Source organism: Suillus clintonianus (genome assembly GCF_016758775.1).
Source record: "Suillus clintonianus strain FC179 chromosome Unknown DEU56scaffold_100, whole genome shotgun sequence".
NCBI lineage: Eukaryota > Fungi > Basidiomycota > Agaricomycetes > Boletales > Suillaceae > Suillus > Suillus clintonianus.
In genome coordinates, this window is record NW_024539324.1 from 18,519 (window position 1) to 38,988 (window position 20,470).

The following is a 20,470-nucleotide window of genomic DNA, read 5'->3' on the forward strand; positions in this document are numbered from 1 at the left end:
CTCCCCAGCTCGACAAAGATTTTGTCGAGCTTGGATACATTCCAACCAGAACGACCATTATCTAAATGAGCGGGTACACTTCTAGCGTGACTTTGAAATACCGCATATGCTGCTGGTGTTGCATGTAACAAGGCGATGAAGAGAACCACAGCTAATGTCATGCTTTCATGATGATTGTATGTTGTAAAAAACTGACTGAAGGCGGTCGTGTCATACAAACATACAATCATGACGAGTTCCACCAAAAGTCCTATGGTCGAGATCCTGTCATTTCGCATCTTGTGGTAGTATGCGAAAAAAACGATGTCCAGCACCGGTCATAAGTATTCAATGCGCGGAGCTCGGGAGATGTGTACTGCATATGTTGAGCTTTCAGCACTCAGCATCAGAATAGATTGAGTACTCACAACAGTACTAGTGATGGGGTGAAGAACCGCGACGTCGGATTCGTCATAAAGGACTAATGAAAGTTGAAAAGAAAAGAACTACCCAACTCACTGTTCAGCCGGAAACATTTCTACCCTTGCATACCCGAGGATGGGATCTCCGTTACCCAATAATGATGTCAACTCTTTCCTACCCCATCCTCTTTGTCTGGCCGTCTCTTCGACCCTACGCACAATCTCCCTGCTCCACAGTGTATTCTCCGCGTCTGATTCTTCGTCCTCGACTTCCAAGACATCGACTCCCATCCCTCCCAACAGCTCACCCAAAGGATATGCACCTGCGAACTCCCAATCCAGGACAGCTTGCACCCGCGTACCTTGCATGATGATATTTCGACCGTGAAAATCTCCATGCACGAGCACAAATGGCTCGTCTTCGGCAACGAAACTAGTCTCAAGTTCACGTCTCTTATCTCGGAGGTGCTGTACGAAATCTTCAAGAGACGTGTGTTCGAAAAGGTCTGAGTCGATATCGGACGCGGGAGCATGGGTATAGTAGTATATCTCTTTGTCATAGCAAGCGAGAATATATTCCTTTGTGGTTTTGTGCGGACCGATGGGGTAGCATCTATTGGAATGAAATTTGTCCTGTCCGAAAGTAAATTAATCATCAGAGAAATCAATGCAAAGGGCGACGAAGACTCACCCGTCCCTTGAATATCTTGCTTCCCTCCACGGTCGGTCCAAGGGTGCTTGTGCCACTAACAAACCCGCCTATAGCACTGAAACGCGTCTCCCCCATGTCAACAATTATCTCGGCGATCGTGAGCGCAACGGAATGTTTCTCCGTCTCGGTATAGCGATTCCATATAGTGCTCAAAGGTTCGCCATCAATGTATTCTTGAGCGACAAATGGGTTCGGTCCTTCGGCGCTGGATGCGTATATCTTAGGGACTAGAATATTGGGGCAACGTGCGGATATCATGGATATGGAAGCGACCTCATTTAATATCTGATGAGGCAGCAGAGAATCTGCTTTCGGAAGGCGCAAAGCGAAAGACTTGGATCTCGTAGAGTCGTCCCAGCCAGAAAGCTATCATGGGGAAATTTTCGTTCGACAATAACAGGCAAGAAGGCTGAAGAAGGACTTTCCCAAGATACCAGATATACCTCATTATAGCCCCCTTCGCCGAGTTTCTTGTCCACTATAACCTCTGGTGTAGGTCTGTCATCTTCAACTCTAATGATGGCACGGCTTGCATCTTTGAGGGTATGTTGTAGTACTAGGTTGGTAGTAAACGATGTGGCCATTGCAGCGCCCTTAGTGCTTCAGAAAAAACTGTGGTGGTTGCAGAATTTACGCTGGTGATGACTAGGTTGGTGCGGCAGGTGGATACACCAAGTCGAGTCCGATTATCGATGAATATCGATGAATGCTGGGAGGGAATAGTTCATTGGAATGTTGCAAAAACCAAAGTTCGTATCCAGCTCCCGAAGAGGAACTTCCAATATGCAAGAATGACACGCGCTGCGGACTTGCTGACGCGTTCATCGCAATTATGTCTACTAGGCGCAATCACTATAGTTCCTTGAGCTCTCAGGCAATAGATAGGGATATACAATCAGAAATTAGAAGTCGAGATATACAGTCGTGAGGTACGAGCATGTAATTCTTTTCTGACTGGACACAAAGCCAGCGCTTCCTGACGAAGTTATGCTTGCGTTGTGGAAGTCTCGGTCATTGCCTTGGTGACTGAAGGTGGGAAATACTTGATTGCTTTGTCATGATGGACACATTTTGAGAATGGCGTCTGAAACAAGGTGTCGGAATCACGAACAGTTCTTTCATCTTTTGCTGTGTTCAAGTGTTCCGCCCCTACAAACCATGTACGCTGCCCCACATCTTTATGTAAATCAGTTTGCCTGATTAAGCACAGGCGTTGTTTCAATCCAATCCACGTCCCTACGAATAACGCGAGTAGAGCTCGACTCCTGCATTCGCGTCAACTGCATGGTGCATTTATGATGGCATGTTTCGCAGTTTTCATTTGATTAAGCGTTGAAGGTGTGCGTTAGCAGCCGTATGGCAAGTGTTATTCAAGGCACGCTACATCACTTCGAACGTGACATCATACTATCCATTCACAGGAATGGATATCATCCCTTGATCTGATTTCGGCCATATAAGTGCTGGATGGTAGTATATCTAACACAAATATCATAATATTGTATGTCCACCAAGTTCCCCGCTCTCTCACATCCATCCTCTAACAGCATGACACTAGTCTCAGACGACCCTAGTTATTGGCCACTCATCAACGCTTGGCGTATTGGCAGCTATTTTATAGGTTCGTGAACAGCAGTCGTATGTTGACGCTGATGTCTCGATCTGACCTTGATTGTGGTTTTCCAGTTGCCGCTGGTGTTGGAATGGTGTATGATTGGGGTGAGCATGATAACATTAGAGAATTGCTGATTTCCTACAAGTATTTTCAGCCCTTACGTTCGGACAAGAGGTATGTTGATGCTATGACCGGAGCAGCCATTTCGCTAAGATTTTTTGTAGGTTGAACTGGTCTGGGTGAGCGCGGTTCCACGTCAGAAGAACAATATTGATTTGCGACAGACACAACATTGGTCCCTGATGGCTGTTCTCTATCTGAGTGTACGTAGCTTGCCTGTTGTGAATTTCTGCTGACTTGACAATATCCTAGTTGCGCTATCTTGGAATTTTTTATACTATGTATGTTCAGAAGGCTTGACAATTGGTGTCGTCCTAATCTGCTATCTCTCACAATCAGCACGAACCTACTGAGTATGTCTTCTCGCATTCACCGTGTTTGTTTCTTCTGACCAGTGGCATATAGTCAGTGTTCCGACGATTTTGTTGACAGATGCAGTGAGTCTTCTGCACCAATGCCTGCTATTCCTATTCAATTAACCGCGACACTCTGTAGGGGTGAGTGTCATTCTTGACCAGCTTCTTCGTTTACTATCATGACTGCTACAGATGTGAGTCTGTTTGTAGTGTGTGATCCACCCAAGGCCCATCACTAACCGGGTTTCTCAGGCCAGATTCTGTTCCTCGTGTGCAATTGGACGAGTGTTGTGGCATTTCCAATGCTGTGTGGTGAGTTGTGCAGTTACAAGACCTGTGATATTGACTTGACTGAAACATGTTGCAGTCATCATGATCACTCGGTTACATGCCATGTATCAACGATCCACAAGGATCCTTATATTTCTCATCGTCGTGTGCTTGGCTGTCAACATCTTCAGGGGAGTGGTCATGGTAACATCAACGAGGCAAACTTCAGGAGGTACACTTGATTGTGAATGAAAACCGTGCATGGCGCTCATTGATGAATACAAGAGGAATTCATTCTCTCTGGCACCTATGTGTGCGCGATTGGCTATGGGGACAATTTTTCACTTCTGTTTTCCATTACTTGGATATTCGACACTGTCTGGGAGGTCCTCGCACTGTGTTTCGCAGTCTGGATTGCTGTAAAACACTTCCGTGGACTGCGGCAACATTCGGCAGGAGTGATTATCGGCGACTGTTTCACGGTGTTGATAAAATCCCACGTGTTTTACTTTGCGAGGTGAGCTCATGTTGTGAATATGGTTCCCTTTTCCGCTGAATGGTTGAATGCGCTAGCTTGGTTGCTGCGTCTTGTTTCAACCTTGTATATTATTTGTTTCCAACGCTTTCAGCGGTATGGCAATATTTCACTGACCTCTGCATGCGACCGCGGTTCATCATTTCTATAGGACCAATTTTCTCTCGAAGCTCAGATTTTTATTGGCGTTACTCAGATTTTGACACTCGCACGGTCCTTTGTGCTAGGACCACGCCTCATCCTAAGCGTTCGAGAATATCACGCTCAACTCGTGGCTGACTCTGATGCAGCAACCGGCATGACCTCAATCGCTTTCCAGGAGCGCGTGCATATATCAACTGGCAGTGGCGTATAGCACGGGAGATGCTCGATGGAGTTAGTAGTAATCTGGTACTATGCATGGAGCAGGAGAATTTGGCTTTTTTCTTTTTGATTTTCAAGTTTCGTCGTGGTACTTATTTATTTGGTGTTGCAGAGCGGATTTCAAGGAGATCTAAACATAGCTCTTTGCAAATATTTCGTCGTAATATGCATTCAAGTTATTTGTTCCACAGACCAAAATTGACAGTCCGGACTCGAGAGAGGCGAGTCACGCCATTTGGCTTGTTCATTTATTTGCGTTCTCATCCAGATCACGCCCCTACCCTACAAAAAGCTAACAACGTCATAATAGATCAAGACATTGACTCCAAAATCGTATCCATTCATGCGATGATAGCGTAGGCGAGCACCTCGCAGTCTATACACCTCCCCCGCCGCCCATTCAAAACATCGATGCGTCGACTGCGGGCTGCATGATGAAATTAGTACGCTTTCAGACTCAAGTCCCCTTCTGCGCCTCCCTGTGAAGCGTGTTGGGTTGGTGGAGGTCTTGGTCATTGCCTCGGTTCTGGAAGCGGGCGGAAGAGCACGTTGGGAGTGTAATTGTTAAACGAAAACATATGAAAATGCCGATGTGGAACGCACTCGCATCAAGTCGGAGAGGTGGTTGACAGACTTTCAACGCACAGTAGACTTCAGAGGGCGGTTGGCAAGAAACTGTCAAAGGAACGTGGGTGAGTTAGTCGTGTAAGTTGAACGTTGAGCTCTTGTGTCATTGCAAATGGATGAATCGATGATGGACGGTGCAAAGATCGTGATGAATTATGTAGTAACATCGAGGAACATTTAGAAAGAGCGTAATACATTTATAGAAAGAGTGTGTTAGCCTTTAAACAATATCGTAAAGTGCTTTCAAGTAGGTGAAAAATGAATATAACGAGGGTAGGAGCGCCCAGACACGAGCGAGTGAAAAAAAGAGATGATACCGATTCTCAAGTTCATGCAAAACTAATAAGGCCTGTATACATAACCCAGCAGCTCCGAAGGACGTCTTTCCATCAATTCAGGGCACATGCAGCCCTCAGTCCAACCATCGGCCGTCCTCGCAGGCTCCGTGAACATGGTGTAGTCCTCCGAAGTATCCCCCGGGTCATAGAAGACGCTGTACGATGGGTTTTGGATGTTTGCGTGGTATTGGTATTGGTAGGATGGAGATGGAGCAGAGGGCTGGGATGACGACGACGCGGAGGGGGTAACAGCAGGATGCCGAACGCCGAAGCGCGGACCAGCGACATATCCGTGCTTTGATTGGCGATGGCGCGTCAGGGCAGATGGGTCATGCGTCCTGAAGGGACAGTCGGGACAAACATAGCGCTGCTCGCCAGTGCTAAAATTGGTATGGTTAATCAAGTAGAATCGTTGACGGTTATCAATTAGCACGTACTGCTTAGCGTAATGGATGTTCAAGCTCGTTGTTGTCAATGTCGCGAAATCACACCCGGGAAAGGGGCAGTAGTGAGCGCTGAACGTCTCACGTAAGTGATCGATATTGCATGTTATGATAAACACGTACTTGGCGGAATGTTTAGCCTCATGCTTCTTGAGGTCCACGTACTTGATAAAAGTCTCGTCGCAGTTAGACTGGGAGCAAACATAGTTCTACACATTCCAATACTCAGTCTTAGTACATGAAGTATGCTCGCGATGAGGCTCACCTTGATATGAGACATGTTGAAAGACACCTGAACAACCTTTATTTTAGGTCCGACTGGAGACGTTAATGCGTTCTGGTATGCCATAGGTACGGGTGGGTCCACGAGGTTCAATTTGATTATAGAGGAATATGAGCGGGGGACAGTAATTGAGTCTGAGGTGAATGCCTGATTCCCTCTGGGGTGATGATGGGCTAGGTAGGCATTTGGGCTGGTATATATACGATTACCGGGGGTGGAAATGCCACTGTGCTTTGGTGTGGACGGACGCTTGTGAAGTTCATAGATGGGCGCTTTGTGGTGGCTACTGACTAGTGGACGTAGGCAAGCGTGGGTGCATTGACAGAGCTTCCACATCCGTTAGAAGGTTCATTGTCTGTTATACGCAATGCTATGAAGGAAATTTTCATAGCAAGGACTGGTCAATGGCAGGCGTGACGTACATGGATGAATATGCCTGCGCGAGCATAGTAGCCCGATTTTTGTGGAGAGGCATTGGGCTCAGCCCAGGGGGATCCAGGATCGAGGTTTTCCCCGGAGACTCGATGAAGGTCAACTCGATGCACAGAATAAAGACTAACACTGAGAGTCGAGGTGTAGAATTGGTTCGACAGGGTGTTCGAAGTCTTTGTCGTCATGACCCACCTAGGTTGTCACTCGACCAATGCCTTATGTCACTGGTCCAAGAGTAGCGCTTTGAGGGTTCCATCCTTGTGGGCATGACCAGGTGAGACACAACGCTGTTGTGGGTATAAGCTATCAGTTTCGGCAGTGAGATGGTCAAAGGATGAAATCGGATACGCAATTAATCAAGTATGATCATAGGGTCCGTGCATTGGTGTAGGCTAGTGCTAGACAGCACGTCAACTGTGAAAGACGTAACGTGTATTCTTCACGATTGCCAGTGTGCAATTGCCAGGTTTATGCATCCTTGAATGAAAGTAAGCACGAGTGAATCTCAGGGGAAAGTGGTAGGTTTCGTGGTCGAGTTGACGACATTCTTCCAACGTCGTGCACAATTTACACGGATCCCAACGAATATGATAATCCATACTTGTGCGATCAAAGCCACTTGCTCGAAGAAGTTGTCTTTGATAGGCTCGTCCCATGAACGCTGAGGAACCTCCCAGCCGTTGCTCTCATGCAAATTGAAGTTGCACTGTTGCAGAGACCATGTAGTTACTCGATGTAATCCATAATATTATGCGAAGCCGCGATGGTGGGCAATGGAGCAAAGATCATGGGTGCATTCGTGACGACCATATGCTTGCTCAGTGTTTGAAGTCAACACAAAAACAACCATATTCGTGTGCGTGACCAATTGATGAGAGAGGAGTCCAAGTGCTAAAATTTGGCGGTGATTGAACATATGTCAATGTGCCTGATTAATCACATGCGAGAATGACGCGCGCTTCATGATGTCGATGAAGTTCGGCTGTGCTCGCTGTCGGTTACAGCGAGCATGGCTATATTCTCGAAGCTGCTCTACCCTCAACTGAACGAACTGCTTCGTCAACGGTCATCGCGGCGACCGTTGCTTGTTCTGCTAGCATCGGTGCTCATTCTTCGGTCTAGTCTGTTTAAACCAATCACGGCGGACAGGTCAAAGTCGAGTACATCGAATGCTCTCGGTTTACCAACGCACAGTCAAACAGAACTGGCTAAAGACGCAGTTTACTTTCCTCTTGTGAACCCGAGTCCAGGACTTGGTCTTCCATTTCTGCATCAACTCCGTTCGCTCCTGCGAATAGTCCTCCCTTCGCTTTACACTCGTGAAGCGCTCCTCCTCACTGCTCACTCCACTTTCCTCGTCCTTCGCACAGTGCTGAGCATAGCTGTTGCCCGCCTAGATGGTCGCATAGTAAGGGACTTGGTCAGTGCAGATGGCAAGGGGTTCTTGACTGGCCTCGGTCTATGGTTCGCACTCGCTGTACCAAGTATATATACAAACTCCATGGTACGCCCCTGCTATGACTTTCCTTTCTTCCCTATTTATAATATCCTCAGATCCGCCACCTCCAATCTACGCTTTCCCTGAGATTCAGAACCCGGTTGACTCGATACATCCACGATCTCTACCTCTCCTCCGCTCCCCATCTCCGCTACTACCGCGTACCCCTCCATGGAGTCGACCAGTACATCACAGCAGACGTCGACGCTTGGGCAGAGAGCGTCGCAGGTATCTAGTATGTTCTTCCTCTTTCGCATGAGCAGAGCTGACTCCTTCCAGCGGCAATCTTATGAAACCCTCACTTGACCTCCTTCTCTTCACTTCACAACTTGCAAGGTCTCTCGGCTTCAGAGGCACAGTACTGCTATTCATCAATTATTATGTCACTGCCAAGGTCTGTCCTCGTGACTATATGTACCCTATGCCCTTCTAACAACCTGCCCTTCAAGATCCTCCGCGCCGTAACACCTGCCTTTGGTCGTCTCGCAGCTGTAGAAGCCCGTTTGGAAGGTGAATATAGAGCTGGTGTTGGACGCGTAGGGAGAGAGAGCGAGGAGATCGCGTGAGTGCCCTTCTTTCCATGGCTGTCATTTCTCTCATCCTGACAGATTCTACGACGGAGGCGCACGCGAGCGAGATATCCTCACGAGAGTGTACTTGAGACTGATCAAACATGTGAATTCTATATACAAGGTAGGTCTGAGTTTGCTTCTGCACTTGCTTTTCTGCCTTGGTACACCCACATCGTTCCGTCATCTTCTTGGTTATAATAAACACTCTTCCATTTCCTATCGACACAACTCTTACCCATGGCGCTTTCTTCACAAACCATCCACTTCCCATCCCATTTCAAAACCACGCCCTCTCAAAACCCATTTCCCAACCCTCTCCTCCCAAAACCTCAACTAATTCCTTCAATCTCTAGATACGCATCGCATACGAATGGACAGAAGACTTTGTTATCAAATATCTCTGGTCCGCCGCTGGGTACGGGCTGATAGCTGTTCCGTTGCTTATAACGAGGAAGCGCTCTCGTGTTACCGATGGCACTCGTGTTGCAGACGGAGAGGATGCGGGAAAGGGGGAGCGAAAGAAGAGGAGCGACGCGGATGGCATCGTCGCTGCTAGGACGGAGAGTACGTGTTTTTTCATCGTGTTTTTGGTCTGGTTCGGTGTGGTATAGATTAGATCCTTGTTTGGTTTTGAATCCCCTCAAAAGAAAAGAGAACTAATAGCTCACACAGCCTACATCTCCAACCGCCGCCTTCTCCTCTCCCTCGCAGACGCAGGTGGGAGACTCATGTACGCGTATAAAGATCTGCAAGAGGTTGCTGGGTTGACTGGGCGGTGAGTGCTTTGTGTGTTGTCACTCGCACTGTCTCATCCTGGTATTCTGCACTCGACGACTGTATTTCGACTCGACGAACCCACCTACCCCGCGAAAGACTCTACACCCTCCTTTCAACCCTACACAACCTCCCCGCGCTTCCCCCAGCGCTTCAAGGGGATGGTGATACATTCGCGCTGAAGGACGTGGACATATGCGTTCCAGGGTATCCCTTCGTCTCTGCCCAACCACAACTCGACTCTCCCTCACCCAAACCTTCTCATTCCACTACCAACTCTGATCTCAAAGGCACACAATCCATCCCAAACCCAAACTCAGGCTCGGACCCCAGCATCCTCACTTCCTCAGACCCAAATCTAAAGTCAGAAACCCTCTCGGGCACAAACACCACCACCCTCGTCCGCGCACTCACGCTCACCCTCCGACCAGGCATGCACCTCATGATAACAGGATCTAACGGGGTTGGGAAAACGGCTGTTGCGCGTGTTTTGGCGGGGCTTTGGGCGCCTGGGAGCTGTTCGACCCTCACGCATCCCACTGACAGCGCACTTACGCATCCCACTGACGGCACACTCACGCGTCCCACAGACGACGCAAACGGCCGTCCAGGAGTATTCGTCATCCCACAACGTCCATATCACCCCACAGGATCCCTTTTATCGCAAGTCATATACCCACAACCGGTATCCGAGTTCAGTGCGTCGTTCAAGGCTTTAGAGGAATTAGAAGGGTTGCTATGTGCGGCTCATCTTGGGTATTTGGTGGATAGGGAGGGTGGGTGGGATGCAGTCAAGGAGTGGAGGGATGTGTTGAGTGGGGGGGAGAAGCAGAGGGTGAGTTTTGTGCTGGACCTTGTTGTATTCGAGGCGGGTACTGATTTCGTCGTAACAGCTAGCGATGGCCCGTCTTTTCTATCATCGTCCCAAATTCGCGATTCTAGACGGTGAGTCTCGTTTGCCTGCCTCCAGACCTACTCCCGGGCATCTGACTTGATATCAAACGCGACAGAATGCACATCCGCTGTGAGCTCTGACGTCGAAGGCCAGATGTATGAGCATGCAAAGGCATTGGGGATTACATTGATTACTATCTCCTTGCGGTGCGTGTTTTTGAGTGGTTTTATCTTGTGTCGATGCTTATGACGATGACGCACGCAGACCATCTCTGACAAAGTATCACACGTATATATTGACTCTTACGGGCGATGGAACGGGGAGTTGGACGTTTAGCCGGATTGCTATGCCTCGGGCTCAGGAGGGAGATGGGAATGAATCGGTGGAAGGGTGTGGTGAGAACGGATCAGCGGAGGGGCACAGCACGAGCCAACCAGTGGCAGAGGATGGCGAAAGCGAACCAACAGCAGCACTCACAGAGGACTCAGGAGCCAGATACCTCGCGCACGTCCTCGAAGAGATACGTGTGCTAGAAGCACGGATTGAGGAGTCGTGTGGGTGGGAGAAGAGGGTGAGGGAGCTTGGGGAGGCGTTGAAAGCCCAGTGATGTCGTGAAGGGTGAGGCGCTTGTTTGTTCTTGGGTTGGGGTTTTGTTTTGTGAGGGGACGCGAGATATTGCATATGGTCTCGAGGACGGGTGAGGCGACGGTCTTCTGGCGTGGCATAATAGCTAGGCTGACATGTAGACTGGGTGTGGACATAAGGTCCGTGGTGATCTAGTAGAAAGGTGTGGCGCTGCTTAGCTTGTCTGTCATCATCATAGACTGTAGTGCAAGTTAACAGTTATTATATGATGCCTCTGCTGACCCCTTTGCATCCCCTCTCGGCGATCTCGTGCTATCACTCTCAAAAGAGTATTTTTAACTTCATTCAATGCTCGAGTATGTTCTTCACAAGTTCTTCATGTACTGCCACCGCACTGTTAGGGAAATGTTCCGGGAGCATTGAGAGTACTTTTATTGCAGGACCTTCAAGTTCTTTGACCCTGGCTTCTCTATGCGGGCTCCTAGGATCCTGGTTTACAATTAGAACGTCTTTCTTCTATTTGGAAGGGGAGACTACTAATAGCTTCTACTTCATACGCTTGAGTCTTTCGGTCTCGGCGCATAGGACACCCCCAAAGATGATATTTACACGCGTAGCCGTCGGCATGTACGCACTCTCATTTTCCGATCTCAAGGAAGGACGGTCCGGTTAGTTCGGTATATGACATCCATATCTCGACCCATTGAGCTCATCCCCCTTCATGCACGCGATTTTCTGCATTGCACATAATCTCACAAGGAACAGATGTCGTCCTTCTCGAATTGACTGTGAGAGACTAACACAATCACGCTGACAATATTGTATGTACAGGGCTGCAGGCTGTATTTTTGTGTGACCTGTTGCGTGCGTGCGAGTTTGACAGCCTGAGACGAGCAAAGTTTGAATTTTGAAGCGCGAAATCATAGTTACAATTGAATTGGCACAAACCTTGTTTGCATTTGAAACTTCATTGTAACAAGCTATCAAATTTGCCAACCATGGTTAACCGGCACCTCGAGTTTCAACGACACGCGCAGCTGCAAGAGAGCAATGAGGTGTGTTTGTTTTGTGGAGGACGTTCATTCTCAAACTATCGTTGATCTGAAGCGCAGTGAAATTTCCCCAGGAGCAACTCATTCTGCCATGACAGAATCTGAATGAGCTCGTGCACACGCATCGAGTTTGGCCACCAAACCCGATACATGGACTCTGTTCGGAAATCAAGATCCAGGTAGAATCTATAGTTCGTGCTACCTTTGCATCACTATGGTAATCCACAGGTCCAGTACACGACTGGGCCAGAGCACAACAGGCAAGGACAAGGCAGGGCAAAGCACATTATACGACCTCGAAGGAACAACGAATCTGCAGTAGACCTCCGTATCAAAGCGTGTGGTCCCACACACAATGCGCTTCCACTACTGTCTTTGACGCCGCAAATCATGGGGGAGTATTAAAGGCAGGGCTCCTTCAAACCAGCTTCACATCTTACCCACTCATCATGGCATCTCAACCTATCACCCGATCTCCATTTGGCTTCTTTCCAGCTGAGCTTGTCCTCCTCATCATCAGAGAGGCTGCACAGCCAACTTTTTCCCAAGCTGAAAAATATGCTGATCATAATCCCTATTCGACCACTCTTTCGCTATGTCTCGTCTCCAAAAATTTCAGGGAGATTGTGCTTCCTTATTTACTGCACACCGTATCGCTCCCAAAATCTCAGAACGTGAGAAAGTTCGTGGAAGCTCTGCATATGCAGGAAGCATATGCTCAAGAAAGCAGCCCCTTCCAATTCGAGTACGCATCTTTCGTACAGAAAATTTGGATTGGAGAGGACGGGGATCTTGCAGAACCTAACTTGCTCAGAACCCTGGGCTATGAACCGGCGTCTGAGCGCGAGCGTGCCATGGGTCTGCTGGCTCCGGTGCTACTCACTGCGCCCTCCATTGCCCTTGCCTGGACAAGTCTGGACCTTCTTTCAGACTGCCTGGCAATTGCATGGGAGTCCCGTACAGACACAGACGTCAACAACGAACACTCCCCGCCTCCCTGGAAAACCCAAACTCTGACGCTATCTGGTACCTTACCAGATAGCGTCAGACCATGGGAGTTCCTGATGGGTACTTCCCATGGATCTGCTTTCGTTGCTTCGATCCTTCACCTCGCCTCCAACAACACGTCCAACAACACCCCATGGGGACCCCTCCCGACCCCCCAGGGATGGCCTGAGCTTATTGACCCTGTTTGGCTTGCCCATGATCTGATCTATGCTCAAATGTACGACCTGCCTAAGTGGATGGAGCGCACTCCATGGGGTTCTTTCCAGAAACTTCAAACAGTGTCATTGGCCTATGCGCATGTCAGACGCCCTTTCGATTCATCCGCATTGATCACAACGGGATTGCCCTTGCATGTGGAGGTGCTGATGTTGTCTGCATCCTTGCTGCGCCACCCTGTTCCGTACGTGGCGAGTGGGTTTATCAAGAGGGGTCCCGGAGAGGAGTGTATTGTGTCGGACGATGTTCGTTTCAGGGTGTCCCGTTCTCGTTTACACTTTAGGTATGCTCATGAAGATTGGCAGAAGGTTTGGGCATGCGGATTTGGGCGTTATGATTCTAAAGACGACTAGGGGTGTTATGATATGGCTGATATTGTATATATGATTCTAACAAGGACTCCCTGCGGTCGGCAGTTGCAGCATTGCGTTTATAATGAATAACTCGGAAAATACAATGTTTGCAGAATCTCGTTCTTCGTTCGTCCCCGTAAATAAGCATATTGTGTCTCTCCGTGTCCTTACTCTCGATAACGCTGTATATAATTGACAGTGAGCAAAGGGGTCAGTGCGGAGGTCGAGAATAGTCGTTCGTGCACAACAGATAGATACCATCTTCGGCAGAAGCTGTATTCGCACCAAACATGAATACATTGACACGGACTAGATCACCACTGTCTGAAGTGGCGATGAATTCGAATCTGTCGTATCGCCAGAAATTCTTTTCTGCAGAGCGCCATAGTGCAGTGCGCGCAAGGAAATAGGAGAACGCAGAGCAATGATATCAAATGACGCGAATTATTCAAATGCATCGGTACAGACCAACGGCAAAAACGCGCGTCAGCATAGCATGACGGGGTGGACGCAATAGCCACCGAACCGCCGGTTATTCAAGCTTAAAGACGAACACTACGATGCATGATAATTAGCTATTAATTAGTATAATGAACATACTGAGACTCTGCATAGGACACCCCCAAAGATGATATTTACACGCGTAGCCGTCGGCGCGGGTGCAGCGTCGTCCACTCCTGCAGTCAAGAAAATGACTATAAGAACAGTTTTCCACTCCCAACAGAAATCTCCGCAACTTCGCGTCCATAAATAGAATCCAACACCAGCTTAGCAATGGTGAGAGGAAATCGCGGACTGTACGTTGACCCTGGTGGTGAGGACATCGCGGCCGGGGTCGTCATCCTGGGCGGGGATGGAGAAAGTGCTAGCGTCGGTAGATTTATGCAGGTTGAGCACCAGCCGAGAGATGAGAGTAACGGAGATGCTGGCGGTCATATGTAAAATAGATTCATGTTGATTGCATGACCCACTCACCAGCTACTAAGTGTAGCCAGAGTGCCTCTGGTAGCAACCTTGCTAATCGTCAGGAAACAGTCAACTTAAATATAAGATGCGGCTGTATGCTCACTGGCCCAGACTGATTCAATCTGTGAGCGCTTTGAACCTCCATCAATACTCATTCGTGGACTTACGTAGTATGCCAGGATGTTCGGTATGTTCACCAGCGCCATCGCTCTGAAGGCAACTAGATCAGGGTCATTCGAATCACGATCTCGCTAACAACCTCACCCGAAGTACATTACACCTACGTTCAGTTGATTCAGTGTTTATAATACAGATTGCAACGAAAGATGTACCATCATAAAATATGATATCAATCATGTTTCTCCTGGTGAATAGAGACAACTGCAGCAAGCCTCTAGTTTTGCAAACCCTGTACACCGTGAGGATGAAGATCAGTAATTCGAAGACAAATTCGGCCATCCATGCCAAACCAATACCTGCAATTGCACAAGGTCATGACATCAAGCTGCGTGGAAATGAAGCATAGACTTCACTCACGGGTGGCTCTGCAACAAATTTTGAATAAGCACTCAGGTCAGCAAAGAGGATGGCGTACGACTCTGCTGTAGATGATTCATAGCAGCCAACTCCTGGAACGGTGGCCACATCACCTGAAAAATGTCCAAAAGTGCTCGCCTAGAAACGATAAGTACACCTCAGAGTATAGAATTTATACAAAGACGTACAGAAACTCCTATCACAAGAGAAACGAGCACGATTACCATGAAAGTAAGAAGGCGCTTGCTACAGCCGTAAAGAGCATAAGTGCGAATGGTCATTATGACTGAAATTTTCAGCATATGAATGTTCTGTTAATAAATTTCTACTCACGGCAAACGATTGCCGCTTGGAAAATAAAGGTCAGCTGTCTGTATTTTGCATATTTCAAACATCTAAGTTTTTGTTGAGCAAAACAACAGACTCGGATATTCAAGAACCATAATGAAACAAACCTCTACAGAAATAAGTTGTGAGCACGTCAGTTGAGTACATGCATAACGAAATCATAGAACCTCCTCTGACACAACAGGCAGGAAATGCAAAAGTAACCCGGAGATATTGCTGAGCAGAGCGAAATAGCGATTGAGCAGAAAAATCATTGCCGACAGTGCTTTTGGACGACGCCAAATAAAAGCGATTTCTTCTGGTAGGGTCGTCATATGGTCGTATATCAAGATGCCTGCAAGACCATGTTATCGTCCTGAGACCACAAACAAAACTAGGTTCTAGTACTGTTTCCCATCAGAATGGCGTACATGCGGAACAACCTGTAAATATTCGATCGCCGTCAGGATACATGGCCAATCTATGTACATATCACTCACATATGCTGCGCTTCCGAGTTAATAGTATCCATTGAAATGAGCCGATAGTGACAATAGGAGAAAGGCGTTCGACAAGAATGTGCGGCGATCCATTTTATACTAGCCGCGACTTTCCGCAATAATCAATCAGGTGCAAGTCGACAACTCCATATCATCCTAGACATAATATAATGCTGTGCATCGACGATGCAAATAGAACGTTACTAGCCTTGCATAGATGGATGCCTTGATCCCCGCTGCGTAAAGATGTATGCAGTTCCTTGCTGAAACACAGCAGTATTGCAACCATGGTGATCGAAGCTTGTCACGTTGGGTCAAGATCTAGGCAGGAATAGCCACCCGCAACACTAGTACTAGTTGAACGTTAGCAGCTTGATGAGATCACACACTTGTCAAACGCCAATTGAGGACATTGTGAACGTAACTTTGCATGTTGAATACATTTTGTAACAATCATCAAATCTCCGGTGCGACTGAATTGCATATCGATGCATGCTGACAAGATCATACTGGTTTTCTAAAAACATATGACTGTACAAGTCCAGTGTCAAACTTGCTCGCGGCTGAATGAAGAGCCGAATGAACATATCGGTAGAAACTCTCCTGCTGTGGGAGTCTCTTTGTATGGGAAGTTCGTTTTGTGAGGTGGGTGTTTAGGATTAGCAGCCAGCTAGGCTGGCGTATGGATTGCGTGTGGAGAGATTTAAATCTGAGAGGCTGCCCAGTTCAACCAATGCACATGCAGCAATTACTTACTTGTTGCCCGACAAGACCAAATTGAACTGCGATGTCCCGACGACAATACTTGTCTGTGTCAAGACAACCAGCTACAGCGAAAGGAAACACACCGTTCTGTTGAAGCGACTCGGGAAAAGCTGGGGGTTGGCGGGACTCAAAGTCCGGCCCGCCTCGGCGTGCCAGAAAGTCACGTGTCAGCATACTGACAACTCGGGCATCGGCTCGGTTAACCCTTCGCTTCGAAATTAACAGGAATCAGTCCATTCCTTAAAGCTTTGGCATTTATCTGGTGCGTGTGTATACTCACTCATCCAGCTCCAGATGTCAACCTCAATTCAACTCCCATCAGACGCAGTCCCCTTCAACATCTTTGCTCTTACATCAATGCCTCCAAACGATAAATACCGTGGCGCCGTTGTAGAGGTACGTATCCATCATTATCATATTAAACTAACATAAACCAACGCATCATCGATCACTAGGACCTACAACTCCCCCCTGCATTCTGTTTACCCTCCACCGAATCCGTATCTCGCGCAATGGAGTCAGCATATGATCGTGACTTCTCTCATATACCGTAAGTGCGTTTCTTCCGTGCGCGTCATTGACTAACTTTCTAATTCAGCGTCCTAAACCGCGATCGCCGTCCTCTTGGGTACGTGGATGTCGCTGCTCTGAAAGCAAAGTGGGAAGCGGGCACAGCATCGCCAGTACGTATCGTCATTAGATCGATAACCCCTTACATGCTTAACGCGACGGCTCAGAACGACTCCATCAGTAAATACATGACCAAGTTCAATCGTAAAGCGTCTGAGCCTTACACCCTCATAACGCCCTTGACGCCCCTTGCTGAACTGGCAGAGTTCTTGCGGGACAATATCTTTGCGCTAGGTGCGTCTTGAGGCTGTGAATGTTGCAGTTTTGCAGTTCTGACAGCCTCGATTGTTGTAGTTTCGGACCAGGGCAAGAATTTCGTGCTTGCTGTGGCGACATCGCAGGATTTGGACGTAAGCCTGCATTTTCTTCGTGCATAGGATCATGGACTCATTTTTTTATTCAGAATTTCGTGACGCGTAGGGGTCGTTGATCTCATGCCTGATAGATCATATTATCCCCTTAATTAATTATTCTCGGGCGTGCGGTTTTACATCTATCAAGTGGAATATGTTTCAATATTAAGCAATGGGCACCTGATCGTGCGTTGGCGCAATGTATGTCAGGTTGTGGAGTTGGAGAGAGTATTAGTTTCGTCACAGGAACGACGCAAGTCCTCACAGAGGTACGGTAACACCCTACTTAGTGCGACGTTATCTCTTAGCTTGCTACGTATGGGCTATGGTACCAGGCCTCTAAGCACCGAGATGTGGTAGCCAATAGCCTGATGCTGATGATGATTATTTTCAAGGATAACATACATATCGGATATGGTGTAATGGTTAACATTACCGCCTCTCACCATCAATATTAATTCGCGGTAGCTCGGGGTTCGATTCCCCGTATCCGAAAGTTTTTTATATTTTGGCTGTAAATATTGGTTTCCCTCACACGCCACGCTCTCTTTCCAAGTTTCAACTCGAGACCACTTGCTCTCAAGTACATAGCCTAGCTACACCCCGCAAGTGGTCGTGGGTCTCTTCCTTAAATACCAAGCTACCGCGACAGGGAGTTGTGGTTCATGAAGTTCTCGGCAGTCTGATTTGGACAACGACTTTGTCGAGGACGTTCCATGTGTCTGTAGAGTATAATTATGAAATGACAATAAACGAGATGTCTTTACGAAAAATTCACGCAAGTTGAGAAACACTGCAGCAGAATGTTACGCAGTTCTGACCCGACCAATCGGACCAGAAATAGTTGGGAGATACATCAAGCTGCTGTTAGAGACATAGTAGGCCTAACCGCTGTCTCAGCTAAATGACCAGCATGCTTCATGCATATATACGCCATACCAGAGAGAAAGTCCCGTAGTTGCATGATTGTACAAATTTGATAGTGCCACATCCCTCAAAACTTGAACCGCCCTCGACAGACCATTCTTGAAACCCTCATTTGCCTCCAGAATATGACTCCAAGCATCACCTACGTTGTGATTCATTGACTGGCATCAAGGTCGTGCTGAAGACAAATAAATCAGCGGGATTGCCACAATCATGAGAGTTGAAACATACGCAGGCGATGTTCTAAAGTGATTTTAAGAATTGTTTCGAGTAAACCCGAGTAATCCTTAGGTTGTCTGTCCTTCCTCCGGAAACGTCCAAACAGTAGCTTTGCTTTCCAATTAGACGAGTTTCCTTGATTTGTGTGGACGACAGTGCCCACAGGTTCTTGGTATGGGTGAACGGCAGTGTTCACTGCGTCCCTGACAGCAATTGCATGCGGAGACACCATATATCGCTCGAGAGCGACATGATAAGAGGGAACAGATTCCTGCTGGTCCTGAAGATGGCGTCGCTGGTCGAAAACGTAGAAAGAGTGTTCAAAAACAATGACAGCAGCTAAATGATTGAAAATGAGCAAGTTCACTGCAATGCGGCCTGAAGATTCACCAGAAACAAGCTGGAAAATTTGCTCGAATGGTGATGCACTGGCAGAAGTCTGGTACATTTAAACATGTGTGTACAGCCTGTAACCAATTGAACGCACCACAGATAGCATCCTAGACCGCATCTCTCTAAGTCGATCGTGGTAGAGCTGAAGTGATGATGGAAAGTTGAAAACCGTCACCCTCTGCTGAGGACCAATACACTCACATTCTGTCAATGAATAAAGTCTCCGGTCAGCATGGCTCAAGGCCAAAGGAGGATGATCAAACTCACCTCCTATGAATGGATCAGCGATGTCGTTGGTGAGAAAGGCTCGAGGCATGAGACACTCACAGTCTGTTGAGGAATGCCCAATGTGAGTGATAAGCAAAGCTCGAGCTCTACGAAGGATGAAAACACTGACTTCCTGTGAGTGAGCAATGTCACAAGTGAGCAAGGCTCGAGCTCGACGGCAGAAGAACACACTCACATTCTGTCAACGTGGATCGGCAATTTCACCGGTCAGCAATGCTGGAGCTCGACAGAGGATCGATGCGCTCACAAGCTGTGAACGGGTGGGTGATCTCTTCCATCAGCATGGCTAGAGCTTGACGGCGGACCGACCAACTAACATTCTGTGAACGGGTGGGCGATGTTTTCAGTAAGCAGGGCTCGAGCTTGGCAGCGGATAGACCAACTCACAATCTGTCAACGAATCACCCAATGTATTTGGTCAGCAGGGCTCAAAGTCGACAGCGGGTGAAGAAACTCACACCCTGACAATGGATCAACGGTTGCATCAGTGAGCAGGACAGGAGGTCGACTGAGGATCATCACGCTTACAAGCTATCAACGAATCAGGCATTCTATCGGTGAGTATAACTCGAGGCCGGTGAGGGATGAATATACTCACATTCTGCCGATGGATCAGCAAGTCCTTCACTCAGCAAGACTCGAGCTCGAGGAAGGATCAACACTCACATGCTGTCAACGGATGGGCAACGACTTGGATCAGCGTGGCTCGAGCTCGAAGGAGGATCAAGACACTCACACGCTGCGAAGAGCGGGCAACAACTTGGATCAGCATGGCTCGAGCTCGAAGGAGGATCAAGACACTCACAGCCTTCGAAGAGCGGGCAACGATTTGGATGAGCATGGCTCGAGCTCGAAGGAGGATCAAGACACTCACAGCCTGCGAACAGTGGGCAACGACTTGAATCAGCCTGGCTCGAGCTCGAAGGAGGATCAAGACACTCACAACCTGCGAAGAGTGGGCAACGACTTGGATCAGCCTGGCTCGATCTCGAAGGAGGATCAAGACACTCACAACCTGCGAAGAGTGGGCAACGACTTGGATCAGCATGGCTCGAGCTCGAAAGAGGATCAAGACACTCACGTCCTGCGAAGAGTGAGCAACGACTTGTATCAACAT

At 48.0% G+C, this 20,470-nt stretch overlaps 7 protein-coding genes and 1 non-coding gene across 8 annotated transcripts; 4 read left to right on the plus strand and 4 right to left on the minus strand.

Moving 5' to 3' along the window:
• Positions 1 to 412: 412 nt before the first annotated feature.
• On the minus strand, positions 413 to 1,657 carry DEU56DRAFT_38450 (kinase-like domain-containing protein). Its single transcript, XM_041345952.1, has 3 exons — positions 1,535 to 1,657; positions 1,093 to 1,479; positions 413 to 1,034 (listed from the first exon to the last, which is right to left on the minus strand). Exons 1-3 carry the CDS (start codon positions 1,559 to 1,561, stop codon positions 495 to 497), a joined length of 954 nt encoding a protein of 317 aa, XP_041203922.1. The 5' UTR covers positions 1,562 to 1,657; the 3' UTR covers positions 413 to 494.
• Positions 1,658 to 5,338: 3,681 nt separating this feature from the next.
• Positions 5,339 to 6,060, minus strand: DEU56DRAFT_917130 (uncharacterized protein; the record flags this gene model as incomplete). Its single annotated transcript, XM_041357953.1, has 4 exons — positions 5,339 to 5,717; positions 5,775 to 5,852; positions 5,904 to 5,989; positions 6,046 to 6,060. 4 exons carry the CDS (start codon positions 6,058 to 6,060, stop codon positions 5,339 to 5,341), a joined length of 558 nt encoding a protein of 185 aa, XP_041203923.1.
• Positions 6,061 to 7,442: 1,382 nt separating this feature from the next.
• On the plus strand, positions 7,443 to 11,210 carry DEU56DRAFT_893246 (ABC transporter transmembrane region 2-domain-containing protein). The gene is made up of 11 exons (XM_041356344.1): positions 7,443 to 7,999; positions 8,050 to 8,228; positions 8,273 to 8,387; positions 8,443 to 8,555; positions 8,602 to 8,686; positions 8,919 to 9,129; positions 9,238 to 9,340; positions 9,439 to 10,174; positions 10,233 to 10,284; positions 10,350 to 10,440; positions 10,499 to 11,210. Exons 1-11 carry the CDS (start codon positions 7,505 to 7,507, stop codon positions 10,839 to 10,841), a joined length of 2,523 nt encoding a protein of 840 aa, XP_041203924.1. The 5' UTR covers positions 7,443 to 7,504; the 3' UTR covers positions 10,842 to 11,210.
• A 641-nt stretch (positions 11,211 to 11,851) lies between these two features.
• On the plus strand, positions 11,852 to 13,448 carry DEU56DRAFT_904031 (uncharacterized protein; the record flags this gene model as incomplete). Its single annotated transcript, XM_041356658.1, has 3 exons — positions 11,852 to 11,874; positions 11,946 to 12,050; positions 12,106 to 13,448. The coding sequence occupies exon 3, from the start codon at positions 12,321 to 12,323 to the stop codon at positions 13,446 to 13,448; it is 1,128 nt and encodes a 375-aa protein (XP_041203925.1). The 5' UTR covers positions 11,852 to 11,874; positions 11,946 to 12,050; positions 12,106 to 12,320.
• Positions 13,449 to 14,216: 768 nt separating this feature from the next.
• On the minus strand, positions 14,217 to 15,232 carry DEU56DRAFT_983631 (uncharacterized protein; the record flags this gene model as incomplete). Its single annotated transcript, XM_041359961.1, has 9 exons — positions 14,217 to 14,373; positions 14,424 to 14,461; positions 14,518 to 14,526; positions 14,582 to 14,624; positions 14,679 to 14,694; positions 14,747 to 14,890; positions 14,952 to 14,959; positions 15,010 to 15,089; positions 15,140 to 15,232. 9 exons carry the CDS (start codon positions 15,230 to 15,232, stop codon positions 14,217 to 14,219), a joined length of 588 nt encoding a protein of 195 aa, XP_041203926.1.
• Positions 15,233 to 16,759: 1,527 nt separating this feature from the next.
• On the plus strand, positions 16,760 to 17,880 carry DEU56DRAFT_827987 (uncharacterized protein). The gene is made up of 6 exons (XM_041354410.1): positions 16,760 to 16,939; positions 16,999 to 17,093; positions 17,142 to 17,226; positions 17,281 to 17,407; positions 17,468 to 17,523; positions 17,577 to 17,880. Exons 1-6 carry the CDS (start codon positions 16,838 to 16,840, stop codon positions 17,601 to 17,603), a joined length of 492 nt encoding a protein of 163 aa, XP_041203927.1. The 5' UTR covers positions 16,760 to 16,837; the 3' UTR covers positions 17,604 to 17,880.
• Positions 17,881 to 17,934: 54 nt separating this feature from the next.
• DEU56DRAFT_t98 lies at positions 17,935 to 18,021 on the plus strand. Its single transcript has one exon. It is a non-coding gene; the product is annotated as a tRNA-Glu (tRNA).
• Positions 18,022 to 18,520: 499 nt separating this feature from the next.
• On the minus strand, positions 18,521 to 19,307 carry DEU56DRAFT_827995 (uncharacterized protein). Its single transcript, XM_041354411.1, has 4 exons — positions 19,270 to 19,307; positions 19,160 to 19,183; positions 18,685 to 19,111; positions 18,521 to 18,631 (listed from the first exon to the last, which is right to left on the minus strand). Exons 2-4 carry the CDS (start codon positions 19,181 to 19,183, stop codon positions 18,621 to 18,623), a joined length of 462 nt encoding a protein of 153 aa, XP_041203928.1. The 5' UTR covers positions 19,270 to 19,307; the 3' UTR covers positions 18,521 to 18,620.
• Between the last annotated feature and the right edge of the window lie 1,163 nt (positions 19,308 to 20,470).

Bases quoted from the DNA above. Each gene is read 5' to 3' on its own strand.
- DEU56DRAFT_893246 (XM_041356344.1), top strand. From the start codon at position 7,505: ATGGCTATATTCTCGAAGCTGCTCTACCCTCAACTGAACGAACTGCTT. The intron at 8,000-8,049 runs GTACGCCCCTGC...TAATATCCTCAG, and splicing joins GTATATATACAAACTCCATG to ATCCGCCACCTCCAATCTAC. The intron at 8,556-8,601 runs GTGAGTGCCCTT...TCATCCTGACAG, and splicing joins AGAGAGAGCGAGGAGATCGC to ATTCTACGACGGAGGCGCAC.
- DEU56DRAFT_827987 (XM_041354410.1), top strand. From the start codon at position 16,838: ATGTCAACCTCAATTCAACTCCCATCAGACGCAGTCCCCTTCAACATC. The intron at 16,940-16,998 runs GTACGTATCCAT...ATCGATCACTAG, and splicing joins ACCGTGGCGCCGTTGTAGAG to GACCTACAACTCCCCCCTGC. The intron at 17,227-17,280 runs GTACGTATCGTC...GCGACGGCTCAG, and splicing joins AAGCGGGCACAGCATCGCCA to AACGACTCCATCAGTAAATA.
- DEU56DRAFT_827995 (XM_041354411.1), bottom strand. From the start codon at position 19,183: ATGCGGTCTAGGATGCTATCTGTG. The intron at 19,112-19,159 runs GTGCGTTCAATT...TAAATGTACCAG, and splicing joins GGTCTAGGATGCTATCTGTG to ACTTCTGCCAGTGCATCACC.
- DEU56DRAFT_38450 (XM_041345952.1), bottom strand. From the start codon at position 1,561: ATGAGGTATATCTGGTATCTTGGGAAA. The intron at 1,480-1,534 runs GTCCTTCTTCAG...TCCCCATGATAG, and splicing joins ATATCTGGTATCTTGGGAAA to CTTTCTGGCTGGGACGACTC. The intron at 1,035-1,092 runs GTGAGTCTTCGT...ACTTTCGGACAG, and splicing joins GCAAGATATTCAAGGGACGG to GACAAATTTCATTCCAATAG.